This window comes from Pungitius pungitius, chromosome 6, assembly GCF_949316345.1.
Source record: "Pungitius pungitius chromosome 6, fPunPun2.1, whole genome shotgun sequence".
NCBI classification, from domain to species: domain Eukaryota; kingdom Metazoa; phylum Chordata; class Actinopteri; order Perciformes; family Gasterosteidae; genus Pungitius; species Pungitius pungitius.
The window spans coordinates 4627719-4640006 of NC_084905.1; the positions used below are offsets into that span (position 1 = coordinate 4627719).

Consider the following 12288-nt stretch of genomic DNA (forward strand, 5'->3'; position numbering starts at 1 on the left):
TTTACCGGCCGCTGTTTGCATTAGTCGGACGGCAGATGGGACTTAAAGCCCTCTTTCACGGCCGCTTATACCTCATATTAACCGAATGTGTCGCTTTCTGTAACTTCTTGCCATTTTTTTTAAGTATGGTCGCGAAGACGTTGTCCGTGAAACTTCGAGCTGTGATATCTGTGACAACCGAGGGTTTTCTACGCTGTGCTTCACGTGTTGCTTGCACGGGCTGCATGTTGATTCTTTAATGTTAATATTGTAGAAAGACCGACTATTTCCATGCACACGTATGCACTCCCCGATGATGTGTGCCTGTGGTGATCATCGCCATGTTGGTTTTTTACAGGAGCGCTCGTGTTTTAAAGAGGACTTTACAGTGTCGTAAACGCAATAACAGCGACACAAACACGTCGGCAATGACAGAATATGGTCTTCTATGTCCACTGAATATATTTATGGTCTCAGGAAGCGTTGTAAACATTTTACGTATCTATTCGAAACGTCCGAAAGGGCGAGGGCCCTATTTGTCCTTTGGATCTCCCCCCCGACGCATTGCCTCACTGTGGAATTATGTTCGATTTTTGGCACTTCGTGTAATATTTTTGATCGACGCGTACCCATAAACAATGCCAAGGCTGTGCTCTTTATTTTCATGTAAATATATTAAAGGTCCGACGCACTGAAGATTTTTAATTAATTTTTGAAATAAATATATCGGGTCGCCAGTGACGCACATCGGACCAACCTCTTGGTACTTGTCCTTATTTTTGACGTTTTATTCCTATTTATCGTGCATGGATTTGGTAATGTATTGTCGGGTATGATACAGAAGACCCATCCGAACATTATGATATGAAGGAAATGAGTCAAGATAATTTATCTGTATTTTTAATTATTTTATGAAAATATGACGAATGAAAAAAAATGTGTTTCCGTGTGCTGCTCTGTCGGGATTTTTTGGGCTCGTGTATTTGTGACTTGAATTCATTTCTTCTTGGGCTACAGGAATGCGACTCTATTGATAATATGCTTCTGGGACTTATTTCCTTCTTTGTGAAATAATCTATTCCGAATTAATTTCTGATGTCGCAACGGATTGGGGCTGGGCGCAAATTGTTGGCCGGGCCCCAACTATGTGTGTCATTGAATTTATATGTGCTCTTTATGTGATTAGAGTTTTGTTTCGTTTTCTCATAAACGTTTTATACACATTCTAAAGTGCTGGAAAATAAGTCTACTCGCTCCAGAGTGGGTTACTGATTCCAAACGTTGAACATTGCTGCATTGTCTGCTGTCTCGTTCTTCAGGTTTGTGAGGAGGAGAAGTGCGAGGAAGAAGTTTTTCCCCTGGCCATGAACTACTTAGATAGATTTTTAGCTGTGGTACCCACCAAAAAGTGTAACCTGCAGCTGCTGGGAGCAGTGTGCATGTTTCTTGCATCCAAATTGAAAGAGACCCGTCCATTAACCGCAGAGAAGCTTTGCATCTACACAGATAACTCCATCAGACCACAAGAGCTGCTGGTAAGCAAACGTTGGTTTAAAACTTTTCACAAAATTCACTGTCGTTCCTATGACGATTCATGTTGTTGACATAACCAAGACTCCGTGATGTATGTTTTCTAAGGTGTGTCTTGAAAAGCGGGGTGGGGGGTGGTTTTAAGGTATTAATTCCCCTAAAAGGCGTTTGTTTTATAAATGTAGCGGCAGGGTTGTTCTCTTCTTACTGGCTCTGTTGTTCAGCGCCATCATCAAAAGGTGCATGAAAATCCAAAGCCTCACACTGAATTGTTCCACAATGAATCTCTTCACTGTACCAAACCGCTGGGCTTTAAGGTATCCATCCTGTCCGTGCAATGGTCTCCATCGCCATCTAGTGGCAGATATTTTCACAGAGCAACGAGGTCAGCTTGAACCTCAGCCAAAGTTCTGACTCTGTTCCTGTCAGCCATAGAGGGAGAGACACAGAGAAATACAAGTTTGCCTTTTACAGTTCAGCCTTCATCCAAAAATAACCATTGATGCAAGCATTTCTGATGTTATGTCATGCGGTGCTATTTTTGCTCCTCACACATTTTTCCACGATGAAATGCGGGTCCCAGTCAGAGTGAAGCATACAAGTATAAGTTTAAGTGGGGATTGCAGGTGTCATTAAGAGTTGAAAAAATGCCATTAGACTGTGCTATGTTCCCTGAGGCCTGATGGTACCAGCTGCCCTTACCACTTAATTGACTCAGTTTCACATGAGATAAGTGTTTCCCCACAGCTCTGTGGTGCTTCATAATGCCTTAGTAAAAAACTGCCAATCCCACCCATGTTGGGAAAGCGGCCACATATTCTGATTCACGGAAAGGTGCAATGGTTAGTGTATTATAGTTGTAAAGGTGACTAGAAAACTGAATATACATTCAAGTAGGAAAGTGGTGTTTGACATTAGACAGGGCAGACTGTTTTTCTGCTCTTTACAAAAAACGTGTTACTTTTATGATCAGTCTGAAGACCCAGCCCTCAGACCCCGAACTGCCGGGGCTTCTTCTCTCTGTTTCTCTATAAGGCAGTATTTTGGCTGACATGAAGATACAGGAAACAGAGATCAGCTGCTCGGGGCATGTGATCGTTTTTTTTTTTTTTCTTCTTTTGTCCTTGTCTTTGGTAACAATTTCTTGTAAAGAGAACCGCAATGTTACAACGATGGTGTGACCAGAGGAAGGCAGTAGCAGAAGGAAGTGGGTGCCTGCATGCCTGCCACTCTTGCCTGTGTTGCAAGGTTCTTCATAGCTCTCCGTGTCGGCCTGAATCCTGCTTGCTGGCTCCGATGGAAAGAGGCTTTTGAGAGCAGGGGGCAGCCGCGTTGCAGACATTAGAGGCTGACTCAATCAACAGACTGCTGTTGGGCCATGATTTGCATATGATCAAATTGAATCTGTCACATAGTGATTGCACACCTTCAAGCAAGTAGATTAGGATACTTGTAACCTTTTTTAGTCCGAGGTGCTTTCCAATTCTCACTTCCTCCCTTATGAGAATCTGCGGGTACAGGCACACTAGTTTTTGTTGATGTTTTGTTTAAAACCCTTCCCAGCCCTCTATCCACGTCCGTGGCATCACAGAGCTCAGGAAGCAGCTGAAAAATGGTCCTTGTATTTGCATGCCGGGTCAGTGGTAGCCATGTTGAGTTGTCTCGTGACTGTGTCCATGTGGTCTCTCACTGAAAGGGAAAATAAAGAGCATCCTTGGTCCCGGTCACAAGGCTGCAGTCCGGAACCAAACCACGAAATATTTTCCCAAATTAGTCACCACCTCTTCCGTTAATCACCTCCTCCTCAAGGAAGTGAAAGTAATGATTCACCCTTCACAGAAAAGAACACCACGCCTGTTGTCCCTCCACATTTTGCTAAGAGAGCCACGTTGAAAGTGATTTGTAAAGTACAGAGAAGTTCATTCTCTTTAGTCCGATGACACAGATCAGGTGTTGAGTATTGTGTGATTCAAAACTGTGCACTTCAAACACTTCCCAAGGCGTTTCCTATAACGTATCGTACCTTACTCTAAAGGGGTGAATATATTGATAGAACAGAATTGGCAGAAAGATGCAATATAGAAAAATAATGTGATTTCCTGTGGATACAACGCACACAGACACACAAACATGGGACAACCTCTGGTGGGCCTCTTTTGGAAAGTCCCCAGATGCCAGACAAGACAGACGGGGAGGGAGACAGTGTCGTGAGGTCACCTGGGCTGGTGGCGCTGCTGGAGTTTCTCTGTAATTTGTAGTTTTCTCAGTAATAGTAATGGCGAAGGGCCTTCAGAGGCACCGACGCATTAGGCCGCAGTGCAGCCAGCTGTGACTTTAGGAACGTGCCTTCTAAACTGTTACAGAATGTAAATATGTGGTTGATCTCTCCTGGGTCTCTCCATCTCTCTCTCTCTCTCTCTCTCTCTTTCTGTCCTCCCCCCCCCCCCCCCCCTCTCTCTCTCTCTCTCCAGGAGTGGGAACTTGTGGTGTTGGTAAAATTGAAGTGGAACCTGGCAGCAGTGACACCCAACGACTTCATCGAGCACATTGTGAGGAGGCTGCCGCTGCCCGAGGACAAGCTGGTGCTCATACGCAAACATGTCCAAACCTTCATCGCCCTCTGTGCCACAGGTAGGACGCGGCAGGAGCTCACGCACTTACTTTCTCGCGTCGATGAAATATCTTTATCTGCACATACTCCTACTAGCGGGACACGTCCTCAAAGTGCGCCTCTCTCAACAACATGCGGTAACAGCTCCGTTCAGGGGTGTGCCGCGGGCCAGTCCCGGCCCGCCGTGACTTAAGTGAGATGTATTAACTCCGATGGGAAAATATTCGGCCTTAGAAAAGCGTGTGTCATGGAAGACGTTTCAGGGTGAGTCTCCCAGGTCTGACGTCCATCATTTGTCTTCTCCCAGGCTGGTATGTGCTCATGTTTTAGAAGCATATCAGTGGCTTCCAGAGCATCCAGTAACACTTCAAAGCAGATTAAGCCCGGTTGAGGGGCATTCCCATGTCGCACGGGGTCGAGAAGAGGAATGGACGGGGTGGAGGCGGGCAGGCCATTGTCTTTCTGCTCTCGAGGTGAATTGTTCTCTCAGGATCAAAGATCCAGCGAGACGTGGGAGGGACAGGGAGCGTATAACATGATCTGAAGAGACGGAGAAGATGCAGGAGGGAACAGGGGAGTTAGGGAAAGCCAGAGGAGTGTATTGTTTTCACATAGCCAATTCTAAGGCATGTTGTGTTTTCATATCTCTTTCCCCTACCACCTTCCTTCCCTGTTTCTCCCCCCAAACTTCTGACGCTTCCCGCCCTACAGCTGGAGGACATGATAGCTTTCCCATGTTGAGATTCACTACAGGGCAGGTTTCTCCTGTTTGCGTCACCTCCACCTGCACATTGAAAGCTACAAACAAGGCATAACTAGAGGTTAGAATCAAGTACATTTACTCGTCTTTGACAAGGATTTATGTCTTACAATAATGTGGAAAATTACCCTCACAATAAGGCTGTTTGGCACGCCTTTGTTGCTCGCTTTCTGGGTAACCCCCACCCGCAGCAGCAGCAGCAGCAGCTTCCTTTTTTTCTGCAGGCCTCAAACAGGAATGCTAACTACACCCCCTCATGGGAAACGGCGCCTTGTGCTGACATCATTCAGATAGTGTGTATAGTTCAATGGATATACAAGGGAGGGGACAGGTATTTGCAACAAAAAGGGATGGGATCACCTGCAGGGATGTGTGTTGGCTCACAATCAAGGGACAGGAGAGTTCCCAGCAAAAAATAACTTGAAAACGAAGCGCCTGCTTCCGCCCTTTCTCTGCGTCTCCCTTTCCTTTGCTCTTTCCTACCATGTCTCCCCGTCCCGGTCTGACCCCACGTCTCTCACCCCTTATTTTGTGCCAGCGGGTTAATGAGTGGAACGACAGCGTGTCAGTGATCGGACCTATTCCGCGGAGCAACATTGTGAAAGACTCCGCATGCACTTTGTCCTTAATTGCTTCAATGAGGCAGTGGAAATAAATTTACGAGCCTCGTCGAGTCGTCCCCCTGATATTGTGTTTTAGGAGAGAATCTTTCTGGAGATAGCTCCAGATTAGAAACAGGCCATTTATCTGTGTATGCTCTCCTCAGACTTGTATCCACGCCAACACAGGCCGAGGGCAAGACAGAGCACAAGAGAGCGCAAGTGAGGCAACCATTTGGTGGATCGGAAGATCTCTGGGAATTTGAAACCGCATTTGTGGAACGTTCCCAGCCGTAAATCTTCGGGTTTTCCGGTGAGAATCCTCCTGGAAGACGTCTTGGAGCGTAGCTGAGAAGGTGAAGGAGGAGGAGATCTCTCAGGAGGATTTACATTTGCGAGACAGTTGACAACAGGTCACCTGTGGCCTTCCTATTTCATGCAGTCTCTCTCAACCACCCACCCCTTCTCCCACCACCGCTGCCCCTACACTGAAAAAGAAAACATGCATGAAACCGTGGCCCTCTGTTTTCAAGGGAACAAGAGAGAAAAGAGGAGAAGTGGAGAATAAGGCCTCTCATTCCTAATGGCTCCTCTCTTTTGATGAAACAGTTCCGTTCGGGCCACTCGGTGGGATTTTGTCAGGTGGCGCAGGCTGGCTCTGTATTAATTAATAACATTGGCTGGTCCATTCAGGACTATGCAAATGGCTCGGGAGCTCAGCTAGAGGCTGGGAGAAAAGAGACAAAAGGCCCGGGTCCTTACATTTCATATGCAGAGCCATGCGAGGGTCAGCGCTGCGGGGCCACTTGATAGGAAACACCAGCGTTTCCCTCAGGCAGGCCGCCGGATAATAGCCCAGAAACAAGCTCATTAAGGGAGATTATGAACCTCCATTCCTACACACAGACACCAAGCACTCTGAGCTTCCTCTTCTATTCTTATTCAATTGAGGTAAAGTGGGAGAAAGGACGGGGTGCACGGGGCAGACAGATGCACCCCAACCTGTCTGCTGCGCTTATTGAGCTCCGTCTTCTTGCCATATTGGCAGGGATTATGGTCCATTTTTTTGTCATGCCCCGACTCCCAATAGCCCTCTCTGTAATGCAATGCATGGAATGGTGACAATAGTTATAGCAGTTGATCAAAAGAAATTTCTGGATGAGGGCCATTACTGCTGTCCAAGAGAGAGTCAATTGTCCCATAGGACACAATGGAGATTTCGCAACAAGTCGGGATGTAAATAACAAGCGATTTAAGAAAGTGGGTACTCGCTCTTTCATCTCCGGATAGTATTTGATCACTTGTTGGGTTTTGTTGTGGGAATGTCTTTGGGCTGTGTTGAAGTACCTTAATGATTGTTAACTTCTTAGTCTGCCTGAACAATGAGAGGTAACACCATCAAAGAAACACCAGAGAAGGCGAGCGTTGCTGCAAATGTTCACAGTCTAAAAACCTGTCACTAAACATACATTTTAGTGACCAAGTTGTGCCTGGATTCATAATATCTGCACACTACAGAAGTATACAGCATTTTCTAACCATAAAGAAAGAGGGACGACAGGATTGCATAGGCCATCTCTGTGGTATTTCATTTTCATTTTTAATGAGAATATTGATGAACAGAACAGAAAGAGGAAAATGTGAATTCTTTAAATCCAACATGGGAGGGTCAAATGTTCAATTCTAAGATGATTCATGAGACTCACTTTACCAGAGGCTGCATCATGCTTCCTGTAGCTGCCTGTATAAGTGTTCCCTGCGAGGAGAATCGCCTCCAGACTCGGCTCCGAATGATTCATCTCAGATGTGGTCAATGAGATGGTCTTTACTGGCGTTTGTTTACATAGAGCCTCCTTGCATGTTTGATGACTCAGAACCTTAACAAATTAGCTACATCCTCCAACAAATTATCATCTCCGATCTGAGCAATTGTGTGCGGCCCGATTGCATTTGTCATCGCATGGAGCGCCCAAATATGCAAACCACAGAGAGAATCCAGTGAGTGGCACGTCCTGACCTCACCCCCCTCCCACTCCTCTCGTGTCACCTTCACCCTACTAGTGTAATCAGTATCATACCGTAAATACTGTGGCCAGTTGAGTCACACCAGAAACACAAAGCAAGAGGTTTTGGCTTCAGAAGCCTCAATCATCCCAGCAATAAGGTTTAGGAATCTGAGCTTCTGAGTTTCTGAGCTTACATGTTTTCCTTGGAGGTCATGTTGACCACAAAGACTAATATTTGTGATTTGAAGCAAAGTAAATGTTAGTGACAGCGTGTTTGACCTGAACATTTATGTCATGACATCAGTCTCTATCTGCTTCATCTTCCACCTTCTTTTTTTTAAGTCATATCAGCTACAGAGAGAGAGAGAGAGAGAGAGGTTTTCTTTTTTCACCTTTTGATCCGATCCGGATCGGCCTGCTCCTCAACACTGACACTTACCAACGCCTCAAGGCTGCAGCTGTGTCAGTGGAGATAATAGGTGCAAGACTGAAGAAAGCTCTCACGGGGTGCAACAATTAAGGAGGAATTCTGTTTTCTGGCAAACGAGAGGAAATCACAGTTTGAGCAGACTCTCCCAACATGTTCTTTCTGTTCGACTGCAGAGTGACAGCGTGGATCAGGAGCGAAATGGAATATCAGAGAGTTCAATTGAGGTTTCGTTACTTGATCGGAGATTACTCCCATTGGAACGCGGGGAAGAACTCCTAAAGTTGTTGCTGTGTTCCTCCAAGAGCAAGTTGTACCGTCCAAGAAGCTCCCTGCAGACCTTGTTTTGACTACCGGGCCGTGTTGCATTAGCGGTGAAACACGCTGTTATGCCAATCCCGAAATGATGTTTGTTTTTGGCCTTAATCAGTCAACAGGCCCAGGGTCCTGGTAATGCTACTCCTTTAATAAACAAGGTCAATAAGCGCTACATGTATAGAATACAAGACCCTGATTTATAGTCCTGGTGAGGAGTAGATGTTGTTTCTCTCTCTCTCTCTCTCTCTCTCTCTCTCTCTCTTCTTTTGGCTGTTATTCAACTTTCCAACTTGAATTACTTTATAAGTTTAATGTGCATGCTATGCATTGCAGCCACCCAAGAGGAGTGGGCCATGTAGGGCAGCAGACTGTGTGACCAGAAGCCCGAGGATAAAGTTTCAAGGTGGGGGGGGGGGGGGGGGGGGGCGTTGGGAACATGGAGGAATGGAGATGAGGAGAGCACACGGAGGAGAAAGGGCCATTGAGGGGGTGAGAGGCGTGCAGGGCCAGGCCAGCCAGCCGCTGCTCACAGGGAGCTTTCCATCGCAGGCGTCCCCACTCAGCTACGTACACTGTTTATCCTCAACATGAATATCAATGAGGGCCTCCTAAAATACGGCCATTCTTTCCCCCCACATGCAGCAGCCACCAGGCCGGCCTGTCGGCTTGCATCGGCTGCACGCGCGCGTCCTTGTTCTGCTACAGACCTGTCTTGTCTTGAGGGCGAAAAATCAGCTTGCTGCCCACTGTCCACCACTCGGCTCCCTCACAAACCAACGTCTGTGCTGTGCTGTGTGTGCTGTGTGTGTGTGTGCGTGTGTGTCTGCATCTGCATCTTAAAGCATGCAGGCATCAGTGCATTGTTCCTTGCCTGTGTCTCTTAGGTGTCTTCCCCACTCACTACACACGTACAGTAAATCCGTGTATGCCTTTGTCACCTCACCCCTCTATAGAAAAGTCCTGCTCTTACAGCAGTGATGTAATGCGCAGGGGGCTTTGTGTGCTCTTTCCTCTTGGCTCGAGGTGGCCTTTAATAAATCGCCCCTTGGCAGAGGCCCAGCGGCTAACACAGGGGTGTATAATAAGTTCATTTATTTGTCAACACTGAGCCCACAAGAGGAGAAAGCGCCTGGCTGTGCATGTTAAAAAGGCAGTGAGGGGGCGGCCTTTACAGCTATCAAAGGACCCACCTCTTTGATTCCAGATTTTTTTTTTTTTAAAGAGAAGAAAAATCTCCTTCATGGCACATCGCACACAGTTAGCTTTGCAGTTGAATATGGCAATATGTTAATGTGCAGGCTGTTTCTATGCCCCCGCTGCCTACCCCTCCAGCCCATAGGTGGCCGAGGAACAGAGGGATACTTGTAGGGGGGGGTGTTTGATGGGAGGTAGGAGGTGAGGGTCGATGGAGGGCGACGCTTTTCTTCTACCGAAACCTCACAAGAGTCTGGACACCGACTTAAGAGTGATGTGCATTGGAGTCGTCTACCCCCTCCCCTCCCACTGAGCCCACCACCTACCCTTGGTCGCCATTCTGTCCATCCCATCTTCTTCAAACCCCCCCCCCCCCCCCCCCCCCGTCGACCTCCTGTCCCCCGTTGTCTCTCAATTGGGTGAAATGAGGTGATGACTCTGGACAATGGAGTCACACTCTTGTGCCTTCCCTCTCGCCGGCCCTCCACTCTATTAATATGCTAAGAGATAGGAGGGCCGCCAACGCAAACCGCTGCCTGTTGTAGCAACAAAGGCCGAGGCATGTGTGCCATTCACTGGCCCCCCCGTCTAAGCGGGCCATGTGTTGTCCAAAAAGAAAGGTAGAAGTTGAGCAAGACATAAAGAGAGAATAGAGTGTGTGTTTGTGAAGAGAGAAACCATCTCTCTCTCTCTCTCTCTCACTGTCTGTCTGTCTCCCTCTCCCTGTGTGCCAGTTGCCTTGCCTTTTCGGGCTTCTGGCCCGTTCACAAGCTGTCTCATTTGCATTATGAATGACAGTGAGGGGAGCTAACAAGGTTATTGGTCTTTGAGACGCACGCCTGTGACCACACGTGGAAAAAGGACCTACAGCAGTGAGCATTGGCAGAGCACTGAGCCTCTTTATTCCTCCCTTTCCGAGCGCTATGGGGCTTCTTTTTTTTTTTTTTTTCCCGGCGAGGGCACAATTTACTCAGGAGATGGAAGAAAAGGGGCCGGGCCGGGGAAAAGGGGACTGGGGTGGGGAGCGATTGAGGGTGGTTGCTTTTCAGCTCCTTTACAAGCCAAGTGAACCCTCATTATCCAGGCCCCCTTGGTCATTAGCGAGCGCTGCTGCGTTCAGACCCGGCGCAATAGAAGGATTATTTATTAGCTGACTGCTAGATTACCAAATCATATTGTGTCTCGGAGGGACATATGTGTACCCTTTTAGAGGAGCGACTGAATTGAAAAGTGCAATTTCTGAAACTGCACCAGGTGAAAAAAGTCCGGTGAACAAATGTCTTTCGTCTTTTGCTGATCTCCGATACTTCATGTAACAATGAATACCTCTCTTAACTGTTACCAAAATAACAGCACTGGAGAAACATTTGACTCAATTGCTTATTGCTTCCGCCAACAGATTTCAGATTTGCCATGTATCCTCCCTCGATGATCGCCACAGGAAGTGTGGGGGCAGCGATCTGCGGCCTGCAGCTGGACTCAGCTGACCAGTCACAGTGGGGCGACAGTCTGACAGACCTGCTGGCCAAAATCACAAACACAGAAGTGGTGAGTTTGTTTTGGACACTCATTGCAGATTCAATGAAATGTTTTCCTCCAGAACCAGAACAGATTTTAGAACACTGGATTCTTATCTTGCAATCCCTCTGAGGGGAAAATACCACGTTTTTCAGGTCAAAGGTCAGGAAAATGCCACACGTCTGTTAAACGTGTGTGTTTTCTACTGCAATTTAGCTCCATTTGGTGTTTTTTGGTGTCATATTTGTAGTGTTTAAATAGAAATTAGCACCACACCCAGACCACCGATGTCTTCATTCAGATGATTCCTGAACTGCTTCCGTTCAGATTCGGCACTCGTATGTGGCACTGCAGTAGAACGGACCTGTGGGCAGAGTTTTTTTTCCTCTCCATCCGTCGCGTCAGGTTGCTCAGGGCCCCCCCCCCCCCCCCCTCATATAAAGAATCCTCTAAATCCAGCCAGGTTGAGAGCATATATACAGTACGCTCTGTCGCTGACAGGAATGCTGGCCAGGCCGCCGTGTGGCTGTCTGGGTACAGCGAATGTTGCGGTGGCGGCTGCGCTGAGTCCAAACACAGGCAGGGCCTCCTCTGACTCTGAGATGCCTGGCTTTCATCACGGCGGATGAGCGAGGACCCCGGCGTGCTGTGAGAGCGAGTAGGTGGGCCAGTCCACGGAGGGGAAGACGAGTGAGACCGGGAGTTCGATGCGTTCGATGTTCTTCTTGATGAGTCCGTTTGGAGGAGCGCGTCTCCCCTCTTTATTAAGGAGCGGTGGGCAGCCCGGCACCAGGTCCGAGGCCAGCGCCGCGGACCTGGTGGAGAAAGGCTTTTGGTCAGGTATCATTTAAACGCGAATATCTCGGGTTATCGTGTGTGCTCACTGCACAGGAAGCAGGTCAAGGGATGAGTCCCGAGCTTCATCCCTGGCACGTTTAATTATTTCCCCAAAGGAGGAAAAGTTGGAGGAGGAGGAGGAGGAGGAGGAGGAAGAGAGCTGTTGAAGTGTGAAAAGGACACTGGGAGTGGAAAAAGGGGGGGCCCTCCATCGTGCCTCCCTCGTCCCATGGTCCATAATGCAGCCCCGCTGGATAGCACGGCTCCCTCTGGTGCGAGTTGTGTGAAGTCTCGCTCGGGGCAGCTGAGGAAAAACAAATAGCTGACCTCAGCAGCACAGGGCGTCAGTGTGTTTAGGCTGCGAGGTCTCCGACTCGAGGGAATCAAGTCGCTCGGTGTCTCTACCATCGGCTCCTCGCATTCCGGGATTCAGGCTCGCAGTAAACACAGGAGGAGAAGCTTCCGAATTCAACATATACGAGTAGCTTGGGCGTGAACCGCGAGGAGGA

At 47.9% G+C, this 12288-nt stretch overlaps 1 protein-coding gene across 3 annotated transcripts in view; it reads left to right on the forward strand.

Moving 5' to 3' along the window:
• Positions 1-12288, forward strand: part of ccnd2a (cyclin D2, a) — a 53154-nt gene that overhangs the window by 33504 nt on the left and 7362 nt on the right. For 2 of the 3 annotated variants that reach the window (XM_062562930.1, XM_037451428.2), the window contains exons 2-4: positions 1299-1514; positions 3981-4140; positions 10824-10972. In XM_062562930.1, coding sequence (XP_062418914.1) covers positions 1344-1514; positions 3981-4140; positions 10824-10972 — 480 coding nt within the window. In that variant the 5' untranslated portion in view covers positions 1299-1343. Of the gene's footprint in view, positions 1-666; positions 743-1298; positions 1515-3980; positions 4141-10823; positions 10973-12288 lie in introns of those variants that run through there. The other variant, XM_037451429.2, reaches the window with a different exon arrangement.